We start from the raw sequence: 21,086 nt of genomic DNA, 5'->3' as shown, positions 1-21,086 counted from the left end.
GCTATGCACGCTGCTCTAGTAGGAGTGATACTCCTCGTATTAAGAGTTTAGCTGAATCTTGAGCATCCATCCATCCATCCATTTTCTATACCCGACAGTCCCTTTTTGGGGTAGCGGGGGAGCTGGAGCCTCTCCCAGCTGTCAACAGGCGAGAGGCGGGGTACACCTGGGGCAACACACACAAACATACAACCATTCATGCTCACACTCACACCTAAGGACAATTTAGAGTCACCAATCAACCTAATGAGCATGTTTTTGGTCTGTGGGAGGAAGCCGGAGTGCCCGGAGAGAACCCACGCATGCACGGGAAGAACATGCAAACTTCACACAGAAAGGCCCCGCCCAACCCGGGGGTCGAACCGGTGACCTTCTTGCTGTGAGGCACGCACACTACCTGCTGCGCCACCGTGCAGCCCGAATCTTGAGCATATCCAGCTCATTAGCTTATTACTGACAAAGGTAACCCCGCATTACTTCCAAGGCCAAGGAGCATCATTAACTATTTGTTTGGGGTTACAGGTCACCTTAAAAATCTCTTCATGAGCCAATAATTGATTCACGCTGTAGCATTTCCCACTGTTTGTACCAAACATGGAAGCATCAGGGTTTAGGTAATATTAGCAGCTCTGTCCTGCATTTAGAGAAGTTTACCCAAAACCCCAATCAACATTTACCTGAGGCAGTGCTACTTCTGTCAAAGGCGTTGGTCAGTTCTCATCAGAAAAAGCCTTTTCTCTAATGTTAAAAGAGAAAACAAAGGCTACTGTTTGAGCATCCAAACATGTCAGCTAAGCAGCCAGACAAAGTTATGTTGCAATGTACTTCACATTTTCTTCATGTTTCCAGTAATAAGACTGACTCGCTCTACACTGCCATCCTGATCAAACCTGGAAAAGATTTACCTCCTCTACGTCATGTCTCATACTTGAACTTTCAAACATCCTCGTCATTGTGCTTTATTAGTTTGCTGTTTTTAATGTTTGTCCTAAAAAGTTTTAGCATTTCATGGCAGAAAGATTTTCTGCGTACAGCTTTCTCTATCAGCACTACAAAAACCCAAAGTATCACTTGACATTTATTACACATATATCTTGACTTGTTTTCCCCCCTTCTCTCCCCTAAATTGTCTGCAAATATGTTGGTTTTTTGGGGGTTTTTTTTTACCTCGTAGAGGTGGAGGAGACCTATTTTCCAATTACAGATCTTGTCTTAAGGTGTTAATTGCTGACTGACCTCCAGAGCTGTTGCGGATGCTGTTCGAATTTTTTAATAACCTCTAATCGCAGTGAAACAGAGAGCAGCAGTAGACGAGAGCGACACTGGTTTTTAACGCGGCATCCTTCAATAAGGTGTTATCTCATATAAACACAGTGGTTGGCCTCGTGCCAAGTCACAGTGCCTTTTTGAAAGCGTGAGCCTCTGTGATTCATGGCTCTCTGACATTAAAAGGACACACATTTTTGTTTTGTTTGGGTTAAATCGGGTCAGCTGAGGAGAAAAGAGGAGGATGGATATGTTTATCAGCATTTTGGCTTGTACGAAGCACCGGGCCTTTATTTGCTCTCGGATTTCAGCTGAAAGCTTTTTGAAGTTGCAGAATGAAAAACATTTCAAGGAAAATTAACTTGAATAATCACGAGTGCACAGAAGTACACAATGCTTCGCTGCAGCCACGTTGCATTATTACTCCTTTCGCATGCCAGATGTTCACGTTTCTCAGGCACGGTGGACCGGTGGAAACACTGTCGCCTCACAGCTAGAAGGTCCTGGGTTCAATTCCCGCCGTGGGCGTGTCCTCCACCATGCCTTCGGTGCCTGCTGCTCGAGGAAAGGGGCCTTTCTGTGTGGAGTTTGCATGTTCTCTCCGTGTTCACCTGGGGTATCCTCCTTAAAAAAAAAACACTAAAAACATGCAAGATGATCACCACTGGGTCCCCGGGCGCCGGTTGGATGGCAGCCCACCGCTCCTGGTCTGCCGCGGAGGAAGGATGACCAGGATGGGATAAACGCGGAGGACAAATTTCACCAATTGCATGGCGTGTTTGCGTGTGTGTGACAAATAAAGGGTTTGTCCCTCTGATTCTTCTTCTTCTTCTTCTTCTTCTTCTCACACAGTGATGATCATCCAGGCCTGCAGTAGAGCACAACATTTTGCTGAGTGAATCAACAAACTTTTTCCTCTATCTTAATGTGTGTGTTTTGTGTGTTTGCAGGCAGCCCACCAGCCACAGGCACTGGCACACTGGTCATTCACCTGGAAGACTACAATGACAATGCCCCCTATGTAGTACCATCAGTAGCACGGGTGTGCGAAGATGCCCATGATATGAATGTGGCCATAGTTGGGGGGCGGGACAAGGACCTCACACCCAACGCTGCACCATTTAAGATAGAACTGGCCAAACAGCCCGGCCTGGATAAAACATGGAAGGTTACCAGGGTCAACTGTGAGTATTCTGTCCTGAAATGAGATGTTTGCTCTTCAACTGAACTGACGTTCATCAATTCATAAATGTTTCACACAAGAGGGAGAAATGCCTGTTTATTCACCACCAATAACCTCAATAGACCACACCACAAAATTTGTTAACAGTGTGTGTGAGTCTCTTTTTCTCCCCTGTTTCGTCCACACTATTTTTCTTTTCACTCAGAGCTTAAAGCCAGTTCTCAAAGGGTTGCCAAAAGGCACCGCGGGGAATGCAGAAATAAAAATAAACAAAGAAAACGTATGAAAAGGGTGAGAAAAAGTAACAGTAAACAGAAACAGCACAGAATATTGAAGGGTCACTTCCATGCTGAATACCAAGCAAAACAATCTTAATTGCAGATGCGAGTGCAGATCACATGATAAGGATGAAGAGGGGGAGGATAGACAGACAGCCAAGACATTGATTCAGGGTTGCATCATGACCGACTGCGCTGTCTGTGTGTGTGTTTGAGCGACAGAGCAGAGCTAAAACCTGCCCAGAGGTATTAGCTGTGAGTGACAGTGGGAGAGGGGGGTGCAGACACTCCTCAATCACCCCTGCTGGAAGAGACAGATATGGCCAGCAGAGAAAGAGCCCACTACCAGCGAAATGGATTGGCACTGTGCTCTCCGCTGAGTGTGTGTGCGTGTGTTTTCAGGGATGTGTGTGTAACCAGAGGTAGAAGCGCTGGTCGTTATGCCTCTCTGTATAAATACCATTGTTCATGAAGCGGTTTGTGAACAGTGACAGATACATTTAAAAACATGTTATTCAATTTCACTCTTGGTTGTCAGTTTTATCATACAGATGAGTGAAAGATGAGAGGAATAGACATTTTTGTAGCTGCACTTCTTCACTTTCTTGCCATAAGTTCAATGGCGTGCTGCTCTATGTCTGGAGGATAAATACTGTAAAAAGGTAACAAAATCTTTAAAGCTTATTAATTTAACACATTATATCTGGTTTGCTTAATACTAACAAGTCTGAAGTGTGAAGAACAACAAAGGCCAGGCTAACTTTCCCCCCATTTCCAGTCTTTGTGCTAAGTTACACACTTCTATTTAATGGTCAGAAATGAGACTGGTATCGTCCTCCCTCTGAACTCTCAGCGAGAAATGCCAAACTATTCCTTTAAATAATAAACCTGAAGAAATGAGTGAAGATGATGTGAATCATATGCTTTAGCTTTGACAGTCAACAGATCTCACCCCAGTTGAACACCTATAGGACCAAATGAGACAAAAGTCTATGCCCAGGCTTGTGGTGGAGCTCCGTACTGGCACACTTTAAACTGTTTTTTCCGTTAACATGTCTCTCATCTGTGAAGCGTTAACTCATGTGGCTGAGCTGTAACATGAGCCGTGTTTAACAGATCAGATGGTCGACTGCAGCATGTTTAAATAAACCACCCGCGCAGGATTCTGTCTGATTGTACTGAGGTGATCCGACAGTCAGCCGTTTGTTGATTTGTCCGACGCTGATGGGGGTGATTTGAAAGAAAGGCATCTGCATTTCTAAAACTGTTGCTTACTGCTGCCTTGTGACATAGTTTTGAGCGCGTGGTTTGACAGTGAATTTTCTCATTAAATAAAAGTCACCTTACCTGGATTTAACATCCGTGGCAGACACGTAAAATGAGCAGCTTTGCATATTGTGGCACATTTCAGCATGAGGCGTGCTTGCTCCAGGATTTTTTCTTGTGTCTCTTAAGGAATTTTAGAGTGTGATGCAACAAAGTGCAACAATCTCACGCAACTTAAGCGGTGACAATTTTTGTCGCTTCAGTCGTCAGGAATGGCCTGGCAAACAGTTACTTGAGGAAGATAAGTTTTGCTTAATAATACACATATTTAGTTCTGCTTTGCCAAATGGGACAGAATGGACGGACATTGCGTGCATGCACAATTGAGGATCATTGTGCACGCACTTTATTAAACCTCCCTCTTCCTCTGTGTGTCCCCCACAGCCACACACTCCCAAATCATGCTTTTGCACAGTCTGAAGAAAGCCAACTACCAGCTCCCGTTGCTCATCACTGATTCAGGAGTGCCCCCTTTGTCTAACAGCACAGAGGTCAAAGTTCAGGTGTGTGTTTGTAAGAAGAACAAGATGCACTGCAGCTCCTCTCACTCCCACCGCGCCAGCCTTCTCGTGCTGCTCGCAACACTCCTGCTCGCCCTACTCTGTAAGTACCACCACAACCACAACACAAAAACAGCTTAATGTTTTATTCGCTGCTGTCCTTGTTTAAACTTGGATTAATGAAATGTTACTATATGTTGCTTCCAGCTTGTCCTTTGGTGACCTGTCATTCATGCATTTGGCATTTTTCCATTCATTTTACATAATATGTCTTGTGCATTTCACATTTCTTTAGTTTTTTGCCGCCATGCCTGAGGCACTCCCCGGAAAGTCAAACTTGAATTTACTCTGAATATCTCATTTAAACCATTAGCGATAGCATGAATAATTCAGCCTCCTCCATTCACAACACAAACGTAATGAAGGACGTCCAACAGCTGCTTTGGTGAGAAGAAAAATCATTTGCAACCTTTAAGGCCTCCAGATCCTGTTCTCCCACCTGGGCTCGTTCTCTGTAGTTTATAGTCTGGCTCACTGTATGCTGGAGGCTGGGTGCAGCGGGAGGGATGGTGAGAGAGCGGAGCATGAGAGGGAGGAAGAAAAGAAGAAATGATGGAAGAATGGAACGAAGAGGAAGAAAAAATAAAGACATTTTAGACTGAAAAAATGGTGTAGTTGTAATTATATCACCTTCTGCTGATTTATGTTTGACTGTGAAATGTTTCACTGAAGATTATCAGAAAAATGTCTCCTTTCCTCTTCCCAGCTCTCTTTCCTCTCTATTGATCTTGATATCTTTTTTCTCCCTCTCTCACGTCCCGTTGATCAGTCCTGCTTGCACATTCTGCCTCATTTCCTGTCTCATCATTGGGTCCTCTGTGCTGCAGTTTTTCCTCCCCTGAACAACTTCTCTTGCTCTTTTGCTTTTTCTCTGTCTAGCAATCGGCCACACTCTACCCATAATCCTTTGCTTACAGGCAGAATCTCTGTGTCTCATCATCTAATTTTCCCTCTGTATCTGTGAATCATAGCATCTAGCATGACCCATCGATCTCCCTCTGGCTATGCATCAGTCTGCCGATTGTTGTATATCTTTTCTCCAGGCATTTATTAATAGCAGATGACTTGCTGTGTATGGGAAGCCCTTGTTTGAATCTGCGCCTTGAGGAGCTCTTCATCTCGTTCTCTCGTGATGCAGTTACTTACCTGCAACTTCTGTTAAAAACTTACTCACAGGACATAAAGTATAAATTAAACTGACACTGCGTAGAAAGCAACAGCATAAGCGCTCCAGTGATGATAGACCATTAGTCGCGCTTTCGCTGCGACACACTAATCATGGGCGTAAGCTGATGCTGTGTCAGCGTTCACGGGCGAGCAGCCACCTCTTGGAAAGTTTCATGGCAGAAATCCTGAGAGTATCCCAGCTGGAACAGTCAGTAAGCTTTTCATGCTCTCCTTTTTCGAAATATTTTGTTATCTGCCGTTGCTCTAGTAGCAGCAGCAGCAGTGTCTGAACTAGAAAGCATGATAATTGGTTGACGTGCCAAGATGACATTAGGAGAGTCTTCTCCGCAGATGTCCTTTTGCTCTGCGCGACAGTAGCATTCATTACTCTACTGTAAACTGTGGAGTGACACACAGTGGCATTCATTAACCAAATAGCTGCTCCAGATGACAGATTCTTGGGCTGCCTGGTCCTGAGCCTGCGTACATGTCCATTCATTTGGACTGAAGCATGTTTGCATTGTCAGAACATAAGTAAGAATGAGCTGCGTTACCCTGGAGCTGGAGACTAAAGAGAGAGAGAGAGAGAAGAAGCAAGGTGTGTGTGCATGTGTGTCTCTATCGAGAGCTTCAGATAGTATTACAGCTGGGCAATGCAGGTTCCACCAATTCAGATGCAGAACACACAAACACGCAGGAGCCCAGAGAGATGACTCCTGCTCGAGCTCATCGCAGAGACCTGTGCTGGGGGACAGATAGAGGGGACTGATCACTGCAGTGTGTAGTCAGATAGTCTGACAGAGAGGCAAAGAGGATCCTGTTTCAATTCCCTTATCTCCAAGCTAAACTCTGACCCTGCAGGAGAGAGATGAGGAGAAGAAAAATGGAAAGAGCCAGAGGGGAAGAACGGAGAAAGGAGATGAGAATAAAGGTGTGGAGATTAAGCTCTTCTGTTTTGTTCTGTTTTTGCCCACCGGGCTACAGGCAAACGGCCACGCCGCAGTACAGTTTTCTTAATTTCTCTGCTTCCTTGCAACTGTATCTCTTACTTTTCCACCCCTTCATTTTACCTCTGTCTTAGTACCCAACTCTATCCAGGCAAAGAAATTTCCATAATGAGGAAAGAATTATATTAAACATATCTGTAAACTGTTTGTACTCGATGTGTCCATGAAAGCACTCGCTGGAGTGAAGGGAAGGATTCTGGTCAAGGTTAAGCACTGAAAAAATCAACGTAAATTTTCAGCATGAGGCATGAAACATAGCAAATCAAATCAATCCTGAACCCAAACCTGAATGCTTCTTCAACCGTAAGCAGACATTCTGAAGTAAATAGACCCAAATGCGAGAGAGAGTCAACTGAGAGTGGACAGGACAGGACAGGTGAAAGTCCAGTTCCAAATTACTCCTGACAACAGGCTGACAGGGCATAGGCTGGAGCCCAAGAGCAGGCACCCGGGCCCGTATTCACAAAGCATCCTCAGGCTAAAAGTAGCTCTTAGTGATGTCATTCTTAGAAAAATCCTCAAATTCTAAGATTAAGCGCTTCTCACACTCGTCGCTCGTGTGTAAAAGGAGAGGGAACGACGCATTGATCTGCTGGGCAACGCACTCCCAAACCTGCCTCTTCCCTTGGGCTGTAATCCCGGGACTCAGCTTCCCTCTTAACACTGTTTTATTTCCATCCACGAGCTGTGCCAGCAGCAGGTACTGCTCTTGTGTCCAGTTTCTTGTTCTCTTTGTATCCATTTCGTTCGTTGTTTTGGTAATTCTGTCAAATCAAAGCGCTTTTTATAAGGACGCCAGCAGCTGAGTCTGCGTCCACCATTCATATCAAATACATTCAGTGGTAAAATTACCAGCATGGACAGTAAACATAACAATAAGCAAATCAATATAATCGGCATGTGAGTGAGGTACGTTCAAACATTTTGAAGCTGTGTCACAATTAATTTAATTTTACTGAGTTTCATCATCACGACATAAAATTAATGTCATGATTACACATTTCGGGCTGCACGGTGGCGCAGCAGGTAGTGCGCGTGCCTCACAGCAAGAAGGTTGCCGGTTCGATCCCCGGGTCAGGCGGGGCCTTTCTGTGTGAAGTTTGCATGTTCTTCCCGTGCATGCGTGGGTTCTCTCCGGGTACTCCGGCTTCCTCCCACAGACCAAAAACATGCTCATTAGGTTAATTGATGACTCTAAATTGTCCGTAGGTGTGAGTGTGAGTGTGAATGTTTGTTTGTCCTTGCATGTGGCCCTGCAATCGGCTGGCGACCGGTTCAGGGTGTACCCCGCCTCTCGCCCATTGTAGCTGGGATAGGCTCCCCCCCGCAACCCCGAAAGGGATAGGCAGTATAGATAATGGATGGATGGATGGATTACACATTTCTTAATACAGTCCAAGTTATATGATCGGTTGATTTTACTGTCCGTTCATTACAAGGAGCGCGGAGTGCATCTTTTTTTTTTTTGTCCTCTTCCCTTTTTGTTGTAACCAATCACAGCTTTTAGAAGACTGCGTCATACCTAGCAGAGGGGTCAACCACAGCTCCTCACTAAGATAAAAGTTTGTGTGCCCTCCTTGCTCTGAGTTGCTCTGAGACACTTCCTGAATCACTCTCAAGCTGAGATTCCTTGCTAAAGGCTAAGTTAGGAGCTCTCTTAGAGGACCCTGAGAAGCTTTGTGAATACGGGCCCTGGGCCCAAAGAGCAGGAGTCAGGAAGGCAGGAAGCAGACGAGGCAAAAATATCACAACACCACAAAGGTCAGCAGATGATCAACGAATATTTGGCGAAAGGTCAGCCTCTTTATGCTGTGTCAGCACAGGGGTCTTGATTGAGTAATTGCAATAAAACACACACAAGACAGACAGGGGAGAGACAGACAAGAGACAGGGGGAAAGGGAAAGGACAACAGGACAAAAAGGAGGGGAACCGCAGATCCTGACAAGAAGTGCAAACCAGTGGTTCCCACAGTGGGCACTGCTGGGTCCAATTTACACTTCCATTTCAAGTGTCTCATATATGGATCAAATTCATATAAGATGTGAAACACTTTAATTTACACTTAGTAAAATATGCGTCGCTGTTGGCGAGATCACGTACGTGATTACAGTCCATCCTGGTTTTCTCAGATACATGCAAGTCAGAGTCAGCACCCCTCCGGTACGGAAGGAGGTGGTAATGCATGCGAAGCTGTCAAAGCTGTGACAGGAAAAGGAGAGAGATTGAGGATGTGAAGCGGTTATTTCTGCTTACTGACATAGTAACACTATAGGAAGGGTAAAGATTACGTATGCGTCTTGATCATTTGCACCTTTCCAACATCTGGCTGGAATGCACCTCTGTAGGTGATACATTTCTGAAACTGCATTTACACTGATTACATTTCTACTGAATATTACACTCTCAGACATGTAGGAAATAAGGGTTAGATGGATAAATTACCTATTAACACCCCAGTTAAATATGCAGCATAAATTGGACATATGACAAATCACAATTGTGGGTCGTCAACGTAGCCCAACACGCTTCTCTTTGACTTCAATCATTGGAAAGATTTGTCATTGTAAATGGAGCTCAAACAAATCTCTGCTGCATCTCAAACTCAGCCTGAGATGACCGAACCTTAGACTTAACCTTAACCTCAGACTATGATGTGAAAGCTGCTTAGCATACACTGCTTTTAGTGGATAGAAGAAGCAAAGTGTCGTACACTGGAATGTCCCACCTGCAAGAAAAACCTACCAAACATGCCAAAGTTGCCAAAGCAAACTTAAATCAGGAAAGGAAGGGATACCATGGTTTTTAGAAAAACTTGACCTGAACACAACAAGCAAGATGTGAACCCATGTCTTCAAGTCTGTGCATGTGACGCCATACTGCAAGGATGGAAAAAGCACCTGAGCAGTAATTAAATTTCAGTTTGAATATATTTTGTACAAGACAGGGTTGTCGTTTGTCTCTGTGTCTGAAGCATCAGTTACGTAACACAAGACATGAACCACAGATAGTTGTTCTCTGTTTAGAGGTCATCTCTACAATCTCAGCAGCTTGCATTTTGTGTGTGCATGTGTGTGTGTTTGGACTGTGGGTGATGTATTTCTGTGTATCCAGTGTTGATGTGTTTCTGAGGGAGGATGTGAGAAAAGAGAGAAAACAGAAAATGCTCTCTCACCTTGTACCTTTAAGCTTGTATATTTTCTGCAAACACACAAAAAATGACAGAAAATGACACTTGAATGAAGAGAATGGATGAAACGAGTTGATTTTTGTTGAAGAGGATGATCATTTCTCCCCCACGGACAGATTTTCTCTTGTTGTGCGGATCTACTGGAAGCCAAAAGAATTGAAATGATGTGTGGGTTGTGAAGCCTGCTTGTTAATATGGTCAGGAACTGTGCCGCCGCTGACAATGGCGTCCGTCGGATCACACCTTTCCATCTGTACCTGAAGCATGCACGCTCTTTTCCATCAGCAGCACTGAGCCTAGCAGCACTGCCAAAAGTAGAGCCACGTCCTCTCTGGTTTTCTGTCCTAGCTCTCAGGCATGTAACACCCACTGGGGTTGCTTTTCAGTGCCTTAAATAATGTATGTAAACCTGCAGGACAGAGTGGAAGGGGGAGCGAGTGCCTGTGTGCGCAGAGTGCCAACATACTGTATACGGTGTCTTCTAATGCTTACGAGGCCTTTGTTGCTGTTGCTGGATTGGCAGATAAATCCCAGGGCTTTGCAGGGGCCTACTTTCACTCCCCTCCATTGGTAAGCCTTTCTTTTTTAGATCAATGTGCCACAGACTCTCGCACACATCCATCCCACGCACACACAAACACACACACGCACCCATACACACACAAATTACCACAAAGTTGTGAACAATTACATTATTATCCCGCCGTCCTGTGAAAGGAAATGTTTGTGGATATAGAAAAACCAGCACAGACGCGCTCAGATCCAGGGTGCTAAATGTCCATGTCACAGCAGCCATTGTTCACCTGAGATTAGACTGCCTAATTGGGCAAACTGTGTGCAGTCAGTACGTGCTCCGATTCTTGTGTGCGGATGCACACAAAAAAGAACAGCTACTCATAAGAATGATTCCTAATTTTAGAAGTAATTACAAGCAGGAAAGCTCCGCTTTAGCTGGAAAACCAAAACAGATGACCACACTGCCCCCTATCAGTGCACATGTGTACTGAGGTGCCTTTTACAGCACATGCACTGTCTCTGCAGCAGCCTCACTGTCGCTCATCCTCAAAGTGGATGATGGCTGGAGGCAGTAGGCTGGTTGGGCAGTATGCAAATAATGTGTATTTTACACATAAAGGTCGTGCGGACATCGCTGCGCTTTGAAGATGACTGTGTTTTTCCTCTGAGTGTGATTTGGCTTATTCCTACTTCTTCTCACAGATACACACACACATCCATTACATCCTACACTGCACCAATTCACCCTGCATTTGCTCAATTTAGAAAGGTCCACAAGCTCGAACTGCATGCTAAAATCTTCTCCGTGCAGAATTACGAGCGTCCGCTGCAGATTTGTCTGCAGTTGTAATCCACCGCAGAGAACTGCTTCCCTTGTGTGTCTCTGTAATTTCAGCAAGAGTAATGATGTAATTCAAAGTGTAAAGGAGAGAGAGAGGGCAAGAGAGAGAGAGGGCGGAGTAAAAACAAAGCATTTACCATTAAACACAACAAACAACTCCCAGCCCAGATGCCACTAATTTACCTCCATCCTCCCGGGGTTTAAGTCCGCACTATTCCTCCTCTCTGATCCCTCGCTTCGCTCTGACAGCCACTTTTCCTTTTCCTTCTACAGCTCTACACTAATCCCCTCCCAGCTATAGAGACAGGATGTTTAGGGGCTTATTTACTCTTGTAAAAATATGGCTTTTTCACAGCTCCCTTTGAAGAGACCTCGTGCCACTGATGTGTGTGGTGTAAGGGTTGTTTCTGCCTTCAGATCAAACTGTGAAGGGTTTTTGAACTGAGCTTTGAATATGAAGGGCATGCAAAGGGGTGTATCATTTCTTAAGAGAAAAGCCTTTGACCAAGTTGCTTATTCTACTTGTAAACACTGATTAATGGAAGCAATGTGATTCATGAACGCAGAAATCCATTGCTAGTACATTATTACCTCGCGTTAATATGTAAACCGTGCAGTTTAGCATTTTAGATACTCGAAAAGTTGTCGTATTTTCTCTGAATATATATGAATTATTCGTTGATCATTAGCAAGTGATGCTTAAAGGCATCATAAATTGTTTATGAATATAAAGTTGTAGCAGCAGACTGCACTCGTGTTTTGCTCATGTATTATGAATGACTTGTTGCTACATTTGCTGGTACATTTGTTGAACAGTTGTACAGGGATATACAGCGACTACGGCTCCAAAGCTGAAGTTGCCAAAAATGAAAGTCAAGAAAATGTTTAAGCTGTTTGTTGCCAACACGATGAGGCGACATGAATGTTCAGCGTCCGATTTCTATGTCAGCCCGCACAGACTGGTAATGTTACGTATAAATATCAGCCCTTGTAGCATTTGAATAAAGACCTCTCAAACTGATATTTAGACTGCAATTAAAATCAGGCTTCTAACACTGACGTGCAATTTGGGACGCTTTCAAGCTTTATGTGTGACTTTCCCAACAACATCATTTGAATCTAAAACAATATACTTTATAATCCATTACAAATGAAATTCTTCATCTAATAATTTTATTCATCATGTTTTTTCACTGACAAGTTCATTTAAAAAAATATTTTTCATACAGCCAACTCATTCATCATTGCATTCTGGGCTGGTAAAGGCTTATTAAGTTTCATTAGAGTCAGTGTTACCCTGACAGATTCTGTCTTCCTCCGTAACGTTTCCTCTTCATGCTGCAATGCCGCTGTTTTGTCTAGCAGCCGTGACATACCTGGGCTAATCAACTGTCACACTTCTCTCCTCCCTGCAATTAGAAAGGCTGAAAACAGTTACTGTTCCCTCCAGTGTCCCGTTTGATTCTTCCTCGCCTCCCGCAGCTTGTTAAATTTGCATTTTACGCATTAAGCTGACACTTTTACCCAGAGACACTTACAATAAGCGGAGACAGTAAGATAAGTCAACATCAGTGAAGCGCTGTGATACCCCATTAGGTCATCTTTATACATGGCGGAAAAAGGGTTTGAGCCAAAATGTATTCCTTTCTATCTGGTGCTGTGAAATGCAAATAGGTTCATTTTCTGGCACAGGTAGCTGTGTTTCATCTAGAGTTGGAACAGGAGAGTGACAGAGGGGGTTGTTTATATACAGCATATGCAGGAAATTCAGGTTGTTTACACCATCTATGAGGGACATTTTCCAAGTGGTGGAAGGATGTGAAAACATTATACAGGCTGTGATAAATGTCACACTCATACCTCACATTGCAGGGTATGTATATGTGCGGGCGTCCATGTTTGAGAGTTTTCTATACATCACCAACCACAGCTACAAACGTACATCAAGGAGAAGTATAATGTGGTGGGAATCATTATAAAAACTTCCCTCTGTGAGTCTCTAGAGGAGCACAGCGTGGTATTGTGACTAATTCCACTAGCTGTAACGTAAAGTGACTCTTTCAGAACCCAGCCAACCTCAGGTATAGTGATTATATTCTGTTCATCCCTCTCTTTCTCACTTCCTCTTCTTCCTATCTAATACTCTCTTTCATCTGTTCCTGACCTATCAGTTCAGTGCCTGTGTCTGCACAGGAGCTGAGGTGAATTGATTTGCAATGTATTTTCATGTCAGGGCCTTGACTTTTTAGCCAGAGGGGGAGAATTGCCTCTTTTATATCCAGTTCCTCATGTGAGGTGAAATAGGGCTGCCGGAGCCTCATTAGATTTGCAAAAACCAATATCTGAGTCTCGATTGCCTTCAAGTGTTTCTTGACTTTTATTTCATTTTGGAGGGGGGTGGGGACACTCAGGCCTGAGCGAAGTGAAAGGGGGGAGTGGAAGAAAAACAATAGAGAAAGAAAAATCAATTGGCCCCATCCCCACCCCTTCCATCCCGCCCACCCTATTAGTTATTCACCCATTCAGGCGCGTTTCGATCGCTTCAGAATTTTTTGAAGTGTACTGTCCAATTCATTTCAGAATGTCTGGAAAAATTATAGTTCGCATTCATCAAGACCGTTCCCTAATCTCATTGAGAAAAAGAGAGATGTAGAGAGTCAGAGATGGGGGGAGGATAAAGACAGAAAGACATATTTGGATGTCAACAGTCGAAATGCACGATGAGTTCGTCTGGCTGCCAGCTCACCGAACAAAGCGCACGAGAGCTGTGACCACCAACAGTGAGGGCACCAGTGCGACCCACTCATGCACTAACAACAGAAACACAGGGAGCACAAAGCAACAGTAAACCCTTTAGAAACAATCACTAGCTGTGACAAATTTGCCACCTCGAAACTGGTTGTTTTACACCACATTTTGCTGCATGCATTTCGCTGTATTATCAGGAAAAGGCAAAGCTTAGAGGTAAGCCTGTTAAGTAAAGCATCAGACATTGTTTCATTGCCGTCTTATATCGGTCCAGCACCTGCCTTTTGTGCTATTTGGATGTGTGCGGCGACTACGCATTTCTTAGACCTGATCTGTAACCACTGCATCTGTTTATGGAGGTGTTGCACACACAGTGCACTTAAACACAGTCACAGTCGTCAGAAGCATAAACTGCGACTGCGATCACTTTCTTTGCTACAGAATTTACTGTGAATGCTGCAGTCACTTTCATATTTCATATTTGTCTCATTATACATCATTGTAACAATATAGAGTCCAACATAATCACAACAGATTCATCTGTTATTTATCAGTCCTGGATTAATAAATTGAAATCTGTTCTACATTCTTAAAAAAAAGTCTTAGTAAAGACTTTAATAATGTGTAAATCTGTTGATGGGGAAAATCTTTAGCACTGTCAAATCAAAAGCAATCAGTGATTTAAACGGGAGGTCACTGCAGAGTAACAAGCTGCTACATAACTTCTGAAAACGTCAGTTTAAGGGGAGGAAACAAAATATTACACTTAGCTGTCACTACTTGAAAACGTAGGTTTACATTGTCCAGATATGGAGAAACAGATGTGTTTCAGAGCTAGTAGCCTCCTTTCAAGCAGTTTAAAATGAGTGGGAAATATTATGTTACTAAGCTACTGATGTTATTTGATCTTCACATAATGTTACATTTGTAATTCACTTGTTAAATTGCATTTTCTTTAAGTGTGGGGTCAGATGTCTCTAATATGATTCATATCAGCTCGCACAATATATCATCATTAACATAACATTAGCTTTGTCAGTTTATTAGTTAGTGTAAATTAGGAATCACAGCAGTTACACCTGGTATTTACCATGTTGGATATTTGGTGAAACTATTCTCTGTGTGAGAACTAGTATGTGAGGTGTAAACCTTTTTGATTTACAGTGCTTAACGAATTTATTCGACCACCTCTCATAAAAACAAGAAAACAAATATTTTAGAAATCTTTCAAAAACTAAAAATGTTATTGCAAATAACAAAGTGAAACGACTAAATAGTCCTTTTTCCACACATAATAACCAAAAAACATAATATTTTGTACTGTATGGCCTCCTTTGGCCTTGATAGCAGCTTGCATTCTTGCTGGCACTGTTTTTATCTACTTTTCAACAGTCATTTTTGTTATTGAGTTCCAAATAGTTTCTAGCTGTTCCCACAGACCTGCTTTAGATGAAACTTTTGTGCGATCAACCTTTGAATCTACCAAATCTCAAATTTGTTCAATAGGATTCAAATCCAGACTTTGACTTGGCCAGTCCATCAGTTCCAGTACTCCATTGTCTTGTTGGTATATGAACCCACGCTCAATCAGATTCAGTCCAGAAGGGATTGAGTTCTCAAAGAGCATTCAGTGAATCTGCTACACAGAGCATGTGACGAGCATTAGCAATGCAAAAAGCAGAGGACACTGTTTTTGTTATATGACCGTCAATTAGTGACAGTGACATCACAGCGGTCTGTGTCATTCACCACTGGTGGGAGAAATGTAAAAAAGAAGAAGAAGAAGAAGAAGAAACGTACTCTTTATTATCACTGCATCACATGAACACACTACATGCACACACCATGCTTTGTGAAATTATTTCTCCACATTTGACCCATCCTGGAATGGCCCATCCTGCATGGTGGAGGACACGCCCCCAGGGCCCACAGCGGGAATCGAACCAGAACCTTCTAGCTGTGAGGCGACAGTGTTACTACTTGTGCCACCTTTTTTTTTTTTTTTTTTTTTTTTTAAAGTGAAAACTATGAATTTGGTTGTCACAATAATTGAAAATTTCACTTCATGAAATGTTCAATAGAAAAATAAAATTGTGGATAATATGTGAAAGACCTAGAAGACCCAGACTGTTCATATCCACAGCACAATCTGAGTGTAGTCCAAGCAGAGTGACCTTTTCCTGAACTCGCACTGAGCAGTTTGGTACCAAGTGGATCGACCTGTGTAACCACTTAAATATCATTCAGTTTTGTCTCACCGTTTGACTCCTGCATTGTCCTAAAGTAGAGGTTAGGGACATTGTAGGGGCCCGCTGTACCCTGTCCAATCCAGTCATATCAGAAAACAGATTAAAAAAAAAGTAGACAGAAAAAAGGGATGAGAATGAGCAAACTGGCGAGCAGGAGTGAGGAGGGTCTCTGCGTCAGAAAGAGGGAGCAGACTTGGAGGAGATGTCTGCAGAGACGATCAATAAACTCTCACATTTCATACTGTTGTGTGTGTCTGTCTGTGTGTGTGTGTGTGTGTGTATGTGCATGCTGTGTGCATTCATTTGACTGTGTGTTTGTTACATGTTGTGAGCGATTGTATCAGACTGATGTCAGACTACCCGATGCTCATTCAAACCTCTGTATCACCAGGGAAAACCCGGCATCGCTTCAAATGAGCACATGCATGTTCTGCGAGACTCTCGTTAAGTTTACGACTCGAACCAGACTCTCATCTCCGTTCAGCGCGGATTTCTTTGTTGAACGTGTCCTTGGTACCGTAAACTGAACTCATTCTGAAGTAAAAATTTAAACATTTGCAAGTACACAGTCAGTAGCCAATTAATCTTGGCTGCAGCCACTCCAGGAAGTGTCTCTTAATGGCATGATAAATCAAAAGCTCAGTGCACCTCAGGTTTGGAGAGAGTTGCTTGTGTTCAGCCATATTGATTGAACTGTCCAGGGTGTTGAGTGTGCTACACGCTGACACAGTTTCAGGGTGGACTTTCACATTAAAGCCAGTCTGACTAACAATTCTAACTTCTCTGTTTTGCCCTCACTGAATATTTAATGATGTGTTTCCATCACCTGTCCTCTGTAACTGACCGCAGATGATCTGGTTAAGTGATGACCTTGACTTTATCTTTTCTTTTCTTCTCCCCACACATTCCCTCCCCATCCTTTTCAGGCCTGTAGATTCTGCTGAAACCTCCCGTAGCCCTTTTTGCAACACTGAAAAGCAACGACTCCCCCACGCAACCCAGGCTTAGGAGAGAAGAAGAAGCAGAAGAAGCAGAAGAAGAAGAAGAAGAAGAAGAAGAAGAAGAAGAAGAAGAAGAAGAAGAAGAGGAGGAGGAGAAGAAAGAGTCTTCTCACCACACCAAATCAAACATGAGATTACACACAATTCCCACCGGCACAACTGCTGTATAACACCCCTCAGAGCTTTTTTAAAAGTTTCTCACTCGTGTCTCTTTTCACTCTTGTCCCCTTCTCTTCATCTTCACTTTGGTTGTTCCATCTGTCCTTCCCCCCACTCCAGTCTTCTCTCATCTTACCTCTATCTTCTCCTGAGTTTATTTCTCCTCTTCCCTCTGCACTTCCTCCGCCATCGATTGTTCCATTTCTTTTTTACAGTTTTTATTGTATTGCATTTTGGCATCGCACCATTACACTGGCAGACAAACACTGGATGTTAGCAGCATTCATGGCACCGTGCCACATGCGTAGGAGATACTTGAAACAACATGTACATTGATATTGTAACAAAACAAAAGCTATAGATGAGTTTCACATTGGCCCTCACCTTAATCCTCTGGTCTTTTCCCTCAGTTCATCTGAAACCTCTCGCTTCCTCTGCAGCTTTCTTTTCCTTCTTCCCTCTTTTTCCTCTCATAGCTACCTCTGTTTTCTTTTTCCCTCTTTGTCCATCCTTCCTTCCTTCACCCTCCCCCATGCATAGATATCGTCCTATCTGTCTGCCTCTCCCTCCCTGTCTACCCCTCTATCTCATCGACCTCTCTGTGTCTCTTGTTGGGCCAGCGAACACTGCGAAGGCTGAGCTACTGTCCTGGTCGAGGAAGAGCATTGACTTTTTGATGTGTTTCTTTCTTTTCTCGTCACAGACTGTGTTTGATCTCATTTCCCTCTTTAAGTGGAGAGAACAAAGCCTGTTTCTTTGTCTGAAATGGTTGTAGTCTTTTAGGGCAAGGTGGTAGCCAGAAGCCTTCAAAGTCAGAAGCTCTCTGGAGTCCTTTCTTCGATTTACTTCTGTTTTCATTGCATTAGTTGTCATGGAGTGGAAAACAGTATATCTTTATAGTAACGGTGTAAACCTTAAAAAAAAAAAGTACTATTATATAAATATTTTATTTTTTACCATTGTATAAATATACAGTATTGATTAACTTATGTACTTTGATTGCAAGTTCCTTGATCACCCACACAGTGAGTAAATAAAAAGAGGAAACCTTTTTTCTGTGAATTTTAGGAACTATTTCTAATGGTATTGATGTGTTGGCTATTTTATTGTAACATCTTTTTTTGCTTTCTTGTTTGTTTTCTTTGTTATTTTTGAAATCTGTGATTAATTGCAGAATCAGGAGTCTTGCTTTGACGACTGCCACGTGTTTCGGTTTGATTTTGTCTCCAGTCAGTTCTGCCCTCTCCTGTTCTCTCTCCATCTGTAATTACAAGTCACAAGAAGATGTGTAAGAAGAAAACTAAGGCTGTGGTTCGGTGGATAGTTCAGCTTTTTCTCTTGCGCTCATCAGAAGAACGTAGTGTGTGTGGGTTCGTGTGGAAAAAGCCACCTTAAAGGAAAAAGATGACATTTTGAATGAGTTATGTCTGTCTTTTGCACTAATTTAATAAAGCCGTTACTGAAAATTCCCGCTGTTTTGCAAAATTATGTGTACTGAAATGCTATTGGGTCCCTGGTGAAAGGAACTGTGAACACGTAAATGCCATTTACATCTGTACAATTCTGCACCTCATTCGATCCCACTGAAGGAATAGTTTATTTGCTTTCTTGCCACAAGTTAGATGAGAAGATAGATACCACTCTTGTATTATTATAGTTATAAGTTTCAAGTAACTAGTATCATTTAGCAACAATGCTCAGGTCCAAAGCTTCTCTGTATTGGTTATAGATTCACTCAGCATGGTGTGATATCAGCAGCTGAGTTATTATGTAAATAACTGAACAATTATTACAGAGCAATTTATGAACATAGTTTAGAATTACAGTAAATACTCTAGTCTGAGTTTAGGCTAAAAGCAATATTCTGCCCAAACACCTCGAGGTGCAGTCAGCTCCCAGGGAACAGAAAGGTCAGTTACATAAACCATATTTATGTGTGTTTTTAAGATAATCGATAAGATCTCAACACTGACTCTAAAAGCTACTTTGGCCTGTGGGAAACCAGTGCACAGACACTAAAACTGGGCAGACAAGCTATGATGAGAGTGGCTGGAGACTGAGGCTCTTTGACAGCGTTCTGAATAAGCAGTACTGAAGAGGAGTTTTGAGTGACACAGGAGTTCAGAGACTTACGTAACTCACTCCTGACTCATATAAAATAAATGCATGAATGAGCTGAAGGCCGTGATATCAGTGCTTGAATTTCCAAAACACTGAGCTGCACAAAGTACAGATGTGATTTTTGAGCTTAATTGGAATTAAAGTAGTGTTGTTAGGTTGTCTGTCCCGTAGTTGTAATAACATACTGACAGTGATGGGTAGAGTACTGAAAATCTATACCTGGGTAAAAGTACAATTACTTCCATAAAAAATGACTAAAAAAACAGGAAAAAAGGGAAAAGTGAAAACTGCCTTTTGAGAAACCTACTTAAATTCAGTTCAATTCAGTTCAATTCAATTTTATTTGTATAGCGCCAAATCACAACAGAAGTTGTCTCAGGACACTTTCCATATAGAGCTGGTACAGACCAAGCTCTTTTATCTACAGAGAAACCAACAATTCCCCCAATTCCAAGCTGTTTAAATAAAAGCAAAAAGTTGCTTTCCATTTCAATATTCTTTCTGGTGTGCATGTCAGTGTAAAATAATAGCACTTGGGGATAAAACTGCTGATACTAATGACAGTTAATATTGAACATTAGTGTAACTGCTTTCTAAAGCAAACAATTTAAAGGCCCAACACACCATCACCTACAAGATAAATTAATGCCATCATCATAACATCAAACATTATATGTTACGCATGAAAAATGAACATAGCTCATGTTAGCTGGCTTACTATTCTCACCTGCAGTACGTTCAGCTTACTTCAACGTACACAGAGGTTAAAGAGGAGTTTCCAGAAGCTCAGTGGGGTTTTTTGGGTGGCACCAAAAACACTTCAACATACAGTATATCTGTTATTTGTTCTGGACTCATAAAAAGTGTGTCCAGATGAAGGCAGGGATTGTTGCTGGAAGCTGCCTCTTGTTGGGTTTTGCTGTCATCATTGCATCATGGTCAGAAGACAGGTGGTGCTTGTTTTTCTTGCAGGCAGCTTCCAACCTGGCATCTGTAGTAGAGGTGCTCCTCACACGCTCTCTCCTCTACACTCAGTTCCCGCATTTGCAGCAGTACGCTGTCAAAATTCACCTCTGCCTCTATTCATCTTCAGTGACCATGGAGTGGCAGACTTCTCTGCTTCATTTTTAAAGAGGACCAGTTGTTACAATAAGCAATCTGCTGGGAAGAGCCCCTACAGTCTTGTCTATGAAGGCAGACATGGGAGATGAAAGATTATGTCAGTCTGTTTCAATATATTAATCTGAGCTGTGATATTGTGGATATGTAAGTGTGTCCCTGCCAAATCCATAGGTATACAGTAGATAGCAAGATAGCAAACTGATGAAATGTATGTTTCCCTTGGAAGATGTGTCGGTCTTGATGTCCATTTTGTCCAATTTGGGTCAGGGTCAGGGTCAGGGTCAGGGTCAGGGTTAGGGTTAGGGTTAGGGTTAGGGGTTAGGGTTAGGGTTAGGAGGGTGACAGAAGCTCAAC

General features: G+C 42.8%; 1 protein-coding gene across 1 annotated transcript in view; it reads left to right on the top strand.

The window, feature by feature from the left end:
* The window catches only part of cdh13 (cadherin 13, H-cadherin (heart)), a 244,259-nt gene extending 225,304 nt beyond the window's left edge, over window positions 1-18,955 (top strand). The window contains exons 13-15 of the mRNA XM_070971981.1: window positions 2,217-2,450; window positions 4,438-4,656; window positions 17,256-18,955. Coding sequence (XP_070828082.1) covers window positions 2,217-2,450; window positions 4,438-4,656; window positions 17,256-17,263 — 461 coding nt within the window. The 3' untranslated portion in view covers window positions 17,264-18,955. The remainder of the gene's footprint in view (window positions 1-2,216; window positions 2,451-4,437; window positions 4,657-17,255) is intronic.
* Window positions 18,956-21,086: the final 2,131 nt, after the last annotated feature.

This window comes from Chaetodon trifascialis, chromosome 10 (genome assembly GCF_039877785.1).
Source record: "Chaetodon trifascialis isolate fChaTrf1 chromosome 10, fChaTrf1.hap1, whole genome shotgun sequence".
NCBI classification, from domain to species: Eukaryota; Metazoa; Chordata; class Actinopteri; order Chaetodontiformes; family Chaetodontidae; genus Chaetodon; species Chaetodon trifascialis.
Note: the sequence above shows the minus strand (reverse complement) of the source record. Positions and strands in the feature narration are given on the sequence as shown.